This window comes from Aptenodytes patagonicus, chromosome 3 (genome assembly GCF_965638725.1).
Source record: "Aptenodytes patagonicus chromosome 3, bAptPat1.pri.cur, whole genome shotgun sequence".
NCBI classification, from domain to species: Eukaryota; Metazoa; Chordata; class Aves; order Sphenisciformes; family Spheniscidae; genus Aptenodytes; species Aptenodytes patagonicus.
The window spans coordinates 118,243,288-118,252,178 of record NC_134951.1 but is presented as its reverse complement, the minus strand read 5'-3'; the positions used below and the strand labels follow the sequence as shown (position 1 = coordinate 118,252,178).

The following is an 8,891-nucleotide window of genomic DNA, read 5'->3' as shown; positions in this document are numbered from 1 at the left end:
TGGTGGAACCTACCCGGGAAAGGAGCATCCCTTCCGGGAGCCAGCGAAGTGAGCCGCAGACCACGCCCCGGCACTCCTCCGACGCGTACCCAATGCGCAGGCGCGCACGGCCCGCCGCCGTTCTCGCGAGACCTGCCCGCGCCCGAGGAGCGGGATTGTCCCGCCCCGCGTTGCCAAGCGACCAGAGCCCCGCCCCCCCCGTGCGGCGGTCGGGGCGCGGCGCGCAGTCGCGGCGGCGGCTCCCTCTATATAAGGGTCGCGCGCGGGGCTCGGCCTGCAGCAGGGAAGATGTCGCGCTACGGGCGTTACGGTAGGGGGGATGGGAAGCCGGGGGCAGTGTGGAGCGGGTGGGGGCCGCCACTGAGGGGCGGGCAGGCGGCGGCATCGTTAGCGCCGCGCTGAGGATGGGAGAAGGTGGCCGTTGCTTCGGGCGGCCGGCTGTGAGAGAAGATGGCGAGGAGGGAGACGCTGGGGGCAGGCCGCCGCCGTGGGGCCGCTGGGGCCGTGGCCGTGGATCCGGCGAAGAGTGGGCCGTGATGAGGGTGGGGGGAGGGAAAGCGCGGCACCGGTCGGAGCGCACCAAAATGGAGGCGGTGTCAAAGATGGCGGCGCCTGCGGGCGGCGGGGGGAGGGGCGGCAGCGGTCGCGCCGCGCGCGCGGCCTCGTGTCCAGCCTCGCGCCTGCGCCCTGTGGCCGCTGTGCGGGGCCGGGCGCCGGCCCTGACATGGCGTCCCTGCCGGCAGAGACCAAGGTGTACGTGGGGAACCTGGGCACGGGCGCGGGCAAAGGCGAGCTAGAGAGAGCCTTCAGCTACTACGGGCCCCTGAGAACCGTGTGGATCGCGAGGAACCCGCCGGGGTTTGCCTTTGTGGAGTTTGAAGACCCGAGGGATGCTGAAGATGCTGTGCTCGGCCTCGATGGGAAGTACGTGCATGCCTAAAACCTCCTTGACTGCTCTGGCTGCAGTTTCTGACCTCCTAAGCCTGTACCAATCATCGATATCCGTTCTGTGTGTAACAAGCACAGGGGAGAAGAGTATTCCTATGATTAATACATACTGTGTCTCTTGCAGGATAATATGTGGCTCCAGGGTTAGAGTGGAAGTGTCAACAGGGATGCCTCGTCGCTCCCGTTACGACAGGCCTCCTGCACGGCGCCCCTTTGACCCTAATGACAGATGCTATGAGTGTGGTGAGAAAGGCCACTATGCTTATGATTGTCACCGCTATAGTCGCCGAAGGAGGAGCAGGTATGTGTGGGGCCAGAGTGGCTGGGTTGCTTCACCAGTTCACTTTTGTGTAGCTCTTGTTAGCAAAGAACAGAATGTTACACCAGTTTTAACTCTTAATGTTGTAAGTCAACAGGTGTATATCACAATTTTTTTTGCTAATACATATAAAATGTTAATATCTTAATAATCAACCTGGTCAAAACCTTTCAGGTTTCTTCGTTTGAGTCAGTCGCCTTGATTCAGAATGTCACGAGCCTTAAGATTTCATGCTGAGGCGCCTTGCAAATCCGACACTTAAGATCCTCCTAGACCTTGAGGTGATCAGCATAAGAGGCCAGATCCCCTCGAGCCATCTACACGTAGCTTCACCTTATTCTTTAAGGGCAGAAAATTTGAGACGGTGATCGCCGTAACAGTAAATTTGGCTTTCAATTGGGGCCCCCCTCCGGTTTAGAAAGAGGAACACCAGATTGACCACATTCCCACCTAGAAAAATCTTCTTGCGTCAATCAAGCCTCACCCTGGCTCATTGGGCTGTCAGTTTGATCGTCGTTAGATTGAAGAGAACACCTAGATGCAGCGATCGGCTATAGATACTTCTAGATCGTCTAGATCTGCTAGACCTTGGGCCAAAGAGGGTCGACCTGCAAACTTGCAAGGTTTATTTTAAATACGCATTACAGTGTTTTCTATTCTAATGTAATTCTGCAATGTAATTCAGCTTTTAACATTTTTCTAGGTAGTAAAATGCTCAAGACAAGTAGGCCCAGAGATTTTTCCAACTGACAGATGCTAGTGGTGTGTTTTTGTTCTTTTTGTTTTGTTTTGTTTTCTTTTCTTTTTAGTTGTCTGAAATCAGTTTTGACTTCAGCAGGGCCTCACGTGCACTGATTGCTGCAGCTGTTTCCTGATACCTGTTTTCTCTAACCTAAAACCAGGTCCCGGTCTAGATCCCGTTCAAGGTCCCGAGGAAGAAGGTATTCTCGGTCACGCAGTCGGAGTCGCGGTAGGAGGTAGGGTTCTGGCTGTTGTGTTTTCATTCTTGTTCTTACTCCTCTCTCTGCTCCACCCCTTTTTGTAGTCCTCGTGAAAAGTACCTTGCAGTGATTTTTGTTGTTTTTTTCCCTTTGTTTTGTAGATCAAGGTCAGCTTCTTACCGCAGGTCCAGGTCAATCTCTCCTCGTAGGTATAGATCATTTTCACCACGCAGATCTCGGTCTGGTTCTTTAAGGAGATCAAGGTATGTGTTTTCTATTAAGCCCACAACATTGTTGAAGGGAACGTAACTGTTGGAGTTAACGTTAACTTTATATTTTGCAGTCCATGTGTTTGAAGGTACCTTCATGGTGTTATATCCCTGAGAGCTAATCTGAACGCTTTCTTTGAAGTTAAAAACTTAAGCATATAATTTAGGAACTGCTGTTTCTGAGGTTTTTTTTATACTGTACCAAAGTTACAGCCTTGATCTATGGTTAAGGTTTCCTGCTTCAGCTTCAAGGATACAGGGAGTAATTATGCTCAGTCGACTAGGGTAGTGGGATTTCTTATGTGGATGCTAGTGCTGGCCAAAAGTGCTACAGCTTTCTAATAATAAAAGTTACTTCTGCAAAACCAGTAGTTCCAACAAAATTCTCTGAGGTCAGCATCATAAAAGTCAAAGAATGCTCTCTCAGCTGTATGAATCATGTAGTAGTAGTAGTTGAGCTTTCACTGCTTTTTTTCTAGATCTAGGTCCAGATCGCGCTCAAGGTCCCGGTCTGTTGTATGGCCTCGAAGCAGGTAAGATACTTGTTTTAATTCAAACCAGTAATAGTTTGGGGGGGGGTGGGGGGTGGGTGGGTTGGGTTTTTTTCCTTCCCCAGGGGAGTTTGGCTGGAAGGAGTTACAAGGTTGTGCAGCATAGCAATATTCGCACTTAATTTATGCCTTTTCACAGAATAAAGTAGTGGTTGATTTCTTGCAAAAACCATGAGTTTGTTTTAGTCTGTGGTTACTATATATAGTCTACCATATATGTAGCCATAAACAAAGTATATATGCAATTTAAGGACTGTGGAGAGAAGTTTTGAAAACTAGTTAATGCCTATGCATGTAGAGAATGCTTGACCTTGTGTCCTACAGGAAGTGCTGCTTAGGTTTTTCTTGGCATGCTTTTTTGTAAATCCCAAACGCTGGGGGGAAAAAGCAATGAGAGGGTTGCCACTATTGTCTGAACTCTTGCTTACAGTTTTTCAGCTTTGTGAGTTCCAGTTCTGGGAGTTAGATCAAATTAAATTGCTGTAGTGCTAAGAACTACATTACATGAGGTAGGACGCTTGACTTCAGAGGTTTGGAGGGCTGAATGAAGAGGACAATGAGTCCTAATGCCATAGGTAGTGTTTTGAAGGACTTCTCTTGACATGCAGCCCTGGTTTTGTGGATCTGGATGTTTTCCATGCTGAAATGGAAGTTGAGGAAAATGGGTATAGAGTAAATGCTCCTGCATTATTTTCCTCTATCCTTTGTGATAGTTGGAAGAAGGGTGAAAGTGTAGGATAAAAATGTGATGGGCATGAGAGCTGATAAGTTGGAAGAAGTTGTCTTTTTGTTTTGCATTAGAACGGGGGAAGATAAATGTTTTTTAGGGATCTTCCTGTTAATTTAGGACTTGCACATTGAGCCTTTAAGGGGATGATGGTGATTATTACTAGAGCTGTCCTGACTTACTACTCATACAGGCCTGTAATGCAGGAGATGACTAGCCAGGCTCAAATTGCATGCTGCTACTGTGGAAGAGTCTGGATACAGTCATGTTCCTGCATGAAAGACTTGATACTCTTACTGAAATTTCTGAGGAATGCTGACTTTGCATAGGTCTGCAATTGCAGTGGTGAGAAGTGGTAGTTCAGGGCTGGAGTTAAGGAAGCATTGTGAAAACTCCAGCCAGTGCTGGTCCTCTGCTAATACAGCAAAACACTAGTATGTAACCGGTGCTGCTTCTAGAGCTTTTGATCTGCAGTCCTGCTTTGTTGCTGTGCCTCTCGGAAGGAGGATTTGTCAGCAGTTCTTGTAGTAAGATGATGATCTTGTGTGCTGCCTTACTGTTATTTCTTACCAAAGGAAGGCATGCTCATGCTACAAAATAAAATTTCTGGGTAGTTGTGAGCAACTACATCCTGTGTAACTGTGACACAGTAACAAAATTACTGGTTACAGTGTTAGGAACTGTGACAGAGGATGGCTCAGCGTAGTGACCAGGAAGGTTTCAAGGCAATGGCACGTAACTCTGTTTAACTTATGCCAACAGTGTCCACATAGTATTTCTGTAAGTTAATAGGCCAGGTAAAGGTGAATCTTGATTACCCTTTAAAAACAGTTCTGAGCAGAAATAGGATAAAAGTTAGTTACTTTTTTGGCCAAGTCTATTAAACAACTGATTGTCTTGAACGCTGGGCTTTCTGATGTTTAGTAATACCACATGCCTAAACTCTGACACTCTAGGAGGACAACTATTTTTCTAAGTAACAGCAAATACTTGAGTTCGTAAAGTAACATGATAAATGTGGGAGGAAAGTCTCACTGTTTGAGTAGATTTTAATTAATAATACAAACTGGGAATAGTTTACACATTAGTAGCCAGATATCAAAGAGAAAACCGAAACGCTGTTTTCATTGGGATAACTGGTGAAAAAGCTATATTATACTTGAATAAAAGTGGAACTGGGAACTTGATCTGAAGAATGCATCAGCTCTTGAGCACACATGCTTACCTGTGGCTGATTCCAGGCTCTTAATGTACTATTAAAAGACTTTCTAAGATGACACTTGAAACTATTCTTCCTTTTACGGAAGGGGTACTTGCAGGTGGGGAGAGAGTCTGGCAGCCTGGTACAAGGTCTTCTGTTTTGTGAAAGTGGTAGCTGAAGCTTTGCTGGGGAGCTTCTTGTGCTTGTACTCTTGTCTTCTGATAAGTGGGGTCTCTGGAATAAGAGCTAAAGGATTCTCCTGAAATGTCACGAGAAAAGCCTGCGGCACCAGAGCCTTCCTCTCCGGTTTGTGATGCTATGTAGTATGAATTTGCTGTTGCTGGTTTAGCTAACTTTCATTGTATGTGCATGCCACTGGCTGCTTTGCTGAGCTTTATTTTTCTCCTGTTGTAGGTCTGGGTCCCATGGTAGATCTAAATCTGGCTTACCTGCTAAAAGGTGAGCGTATAAATACAAGTAGCACTCAGTTTTGTGGTTTGTGGTGGGGTTTTTTTGTGGTGTTTTTTTTTTTTTTTTTTTTTTTTGTTATGATTCAAAATATCTGCTTGGACCAGTATTTCAGTTGCACGTGGAAGAGGTGGTGTTTTGTTTGTTTGTTTTAGTAGCTGATTTTTAAAATATTTTTCATACATTATCTTTATGTATTTTTTTATAGCCATTTTTGTGGGACAGTAGGCAATTCTTCCAGAAGGATTGTGGGTAGAGGTTTTTGTTTAACCCATGATTGTGACAAAAAGTATTTTTGACAGGATTTGGGGCATATCTTTCCCTACCTTTGTTCTCAACTGTCTGTAGTTATCAGTCTTCCTGACTCTCCTCTACTTGATTCACTGCTCCTGCTTTGCAGGATTACTGTGATCGTTTTATAGCTGCTTTGAAGCTGTGTGTTGCTCTTTTCCCAAGGGCTCTGGCTTTCAGCAGTTTTCCTTTTCAACTGCAGCTTCTTGCTTAAAATAATTGGGTATACTTGCTATCAGCAGCATTAAGGGTGGTGTCTTTTAATGTATTTAACGTCAGACTGTTCTTACTGTTTTTAAATGGTCAAAAGTGGTTACTGAGTGTATACAAGATTACCACATTGATTGTTTTGTTTTGTTTTTTTAACAGTCGCTCAAAGTCCAGATCACCATCTCCAAAGAGAAGGTAAAAACTCCTTAAAACTGGAGTGTGCCATACAGTTACATAGAACTAGTGTCTGGAGTGGTTGCTATAGAAGTTAACTTGTGCAAGGATAAAAGCTTAAAGTTTTTTACTTGTCTTTATTTGTGAACTATGAAAAGATGAATTGTTACGGGCACTTCCTACCGCTGGTAGTCAGAACTTCATGACAATAACTCTAAGGTAACGTACTTTAATGAAATTTTAAAGGACAACAGAAAATGTGGGCAAATGAGGATCAACTATCCCAAAGTTCCTGAGGAATTTAGAATCTGGGGAAGAAGTGAGTCATGTAAGGTATGGAGCAAACGATGAATAGGTGGTAGAATTAAATTCCTGCTGGTGGCTCCTCACAGCTGGCTCTCACTCAGTTAGTCACACAGCTGCCAAGTTTTGCTATGCACTGTGAAGTAAGAAGCAAGTTTTCCTATGTAACCAGAGAAGTATGTGCTGGAATCGATGTAGTCTGAGATAGTGCCTCATGGCTAGCCCTAAACTGGAACATGTAGGTTATGGCAGAGTAAGAATTCCTCTGCACAGCTGGAGTGCAGGCTCCAAGGTGCTTTCTGAGCAGACTCAATGTCTCACCTGTCTGTCACAGCTGATGTCTCTTACTTTGCCTGCCCTTTTCAAGCTTAAAACAGTTGTTGCTTATAAAGGTGTAAAATATAACACTTTTCTCATTATTCATGAACTGTAAATGAAAACAGTGTGGAGTGGGGCATTATGAGGCTGGGGGGGGAGGGTTCCTGAGCAGAGGAAACCTGGGGTAGCATGCAGAGTTTCTGTTGGTTTTGTTGTAGGAGTTGCTCTTAATCTTTTTTTTTTTTCCTTTTCAGTCATTCACCATCAGGAAGCCCTTGAAGGAGTGCAAGTCCTGAAAGAATGGATTCAAATTCAAAAAGTTTAAGAAGAAAATTTATTTTGTTTACATTATTATAAGGGATTTTGTGGTGTCTTTATAAATGTAAGGGCTTAGTCCTAGAAGGCTGTTTCTATTGACTAACAATTGGCATGAATCTGGATCTTTTAAAAGTCTTATTAGTAGACAAATGCGAAACTCTTGTTGTGTTAACGTTCTGTGATCTGGAAATGTTGGGCTTTTTTTTATTGGCGCATTGAAATAAACTGTGCATTTCTAACTAAGAAATATTTTGATAACCCCGTTAATATTTGGGTAGCTGAACCAGGTCATGTGCCACTATGGTGAAAAGCAGGAGGCAGGCTGTTACAGGCACTTGTGAACTGAGTGTAGTGCAGCAGCCAGTCAGAGGCTGTCCTGCAGGTGTGTGCCTGTTGTAGGACTTCATTCCTACAGAGCACTGATTAAAGTGAAGAGTTACCAGTACCAGCTGTCATTCTTACTGTTCGGTCTTGAATGTTACGGTGATCTGTTCCCTGTGTTTTTATTTGTACCTCTTCAAAGCTCAGTGAAGTAGAAAACCTGTCTGGAAGTGCTTGTATGCTTGATGATTTGACTTACAAAAATGTCTACAAAGGGCATTAACAGATGGAAAAAACAAGGAACATGTGAATGCTGGTCTGTCTGTCCTGTTGATTAAAGGACCAGTGAACTTCTCACCTGAAGGTATTTGGAATACTTCTGGAATGTAAACTATTGAAGTAAATATTTTTAGAAATCTTGTTTTACATCCTGGTTGTCAAAATAGTACTACTTCTTTGTGATACTTAGATAAATCGGCAGTTCTGGTGCAGAAGATAAATATATTTAGATACAGGAAATTAAGGCTTTTCTTACAGATTGAAGGTCACAAGCAGAACCTGCAGGCCATGTTTAAGTAGGAGTACATTGGGGAATCAAGAGCTCATGTTACACCTATCTGACCTGATCTGCCTGGTCACATCTTCTCTGGCGGTAAAGTAACCAAGGGACTCGCTGCTGTCCTGATCAGTTTTGCTTTGGGAAACTGGACTGTAGCTGCCTGTATGCAGACGGTCCCCATCTCACCACAGATAGGTTAGTGAAGGATTTAATATAAGTATGATAAACTAGTGCAAGGTATTTGCTAGTCTGATTTGTCTTTGCAGCTGATAATGGCTATTATCAGACTAGTAAGGAAATCGGAGTGTCAGACGACTTTGACTTAGAATCCTTCCTTATAGTACGTTCTGGCCTATATTGCTGTGTCTTACAGTCCAGTGAGGAACAATAATTTTCTTGGAGCTTCTAATTTGTCAGCAGGGGGTTGGTATTCCTGTTAGAGTAGAGCACTGCAGCTGTGCATGCAGTTTGTGCATGCAAAACCCCAGGTTTTTGGATGAACTTTGGTCATTGTTGCCTTACACGATGTCCAGGTATTAAAAGAATAATGAGCCCCTATACATGACTTCACAAAGACTCTTCCTGTGTATTACAGAATGTGTCCTGTCCCTCCTCTTCTCTTCCCCATGTTTGTACATTTTAGTGCATTGGTGCTTAGTAGGATAAGTGACCTTCCTTGCTGATGATGCTGCAAATATTTTGTTATAACCATAGTCCATTATAAGCTGCAGAAGAGGGAGCTGGAAGCAACAGCATTAAACTAGGGTGACCCAAAAGCCATTGCTAAACACTGCTGGGGGGAGTATTTACTGGGTTCCCTTCTTCCTTCCCCATTGCAGTTTAAAGCATCAGTGGTAAAATTACCCCGTGCAACAGTGTCTAGCAATCTGACTTAACAATAAACCTGTAGACTAAAACTCTTCTAGTGCTACCTTTCTTTTTCAGTCTTTCCACTCATTAGAGTATTACAAGA

At 44.3% G+C, this 8,891-nt stretch overlaps 1 protein-coding gene across 2 annotated transcripts; it reads left to right on the top strand.

Moving 5' to 3' along the window:
• The first annotated feature begins 211 nt into the window (after positions 1–211).
• Positions 212–7,785, top strand: LOC143158671 (serine/arginine-rich splicing factor 7-like). 2 transcript variants are annotated; one of them, XM_076334897.1, is made up of 9 exons: positions 212–310; positions 744–924; positions 1,073–1,249; positions 2,170–2,244; positions 2,370–2,471; positions 2,957–3,010; positions 5,371–5,415; positions 6,085–6,120; positions 6,975–7,785. In XM_076334897.1, the coding sequence occupies exons 1-9, from the start codon at positions 289–291 to the stop codon at positions 6,997–6,999; spliced, it is 717 nt and encodes a 238-aa protein (XP_076191012.1). In that variant the 5' UTR covers positions 212–288; the 3' UTR covers positions 7,000–7,785. The 2 variants fall into 2 exon arrangements, with proteins under 2 accessions (XP_076191012.1, XP_076191013.1); XM_076334898.1 differs by lacking the exon at positions 5,371–5,415.
• The last annotated feature ends 1,106 nt before the right edge of the window (positions 7,786–8,891 follow it).

Excerpts from the sequence above, each read along its gene's own strand:
- LOC143158671 (XM_076334897.1), top strand. The coding sequence starts at position 289 with ATGTCGCGCTACGGGCGTTACG. Across the intron at positions 2,245-2,369 it reads AGTCGGAGTCGCGGTAGGAG|ATCAAGGTCAGCTTCTTACC; the intron begins GTAGGGTTCTGG and ends TTTGTTTTGTAG. Across the intron at positions 2,472-2,956 it reads GGTTCTTTAAGGAGATCAAG|ATCTAGGTCCAGATCGCGCT; the intron begins GTATGTGTTTTC and ends CTTTTTTTCTAG.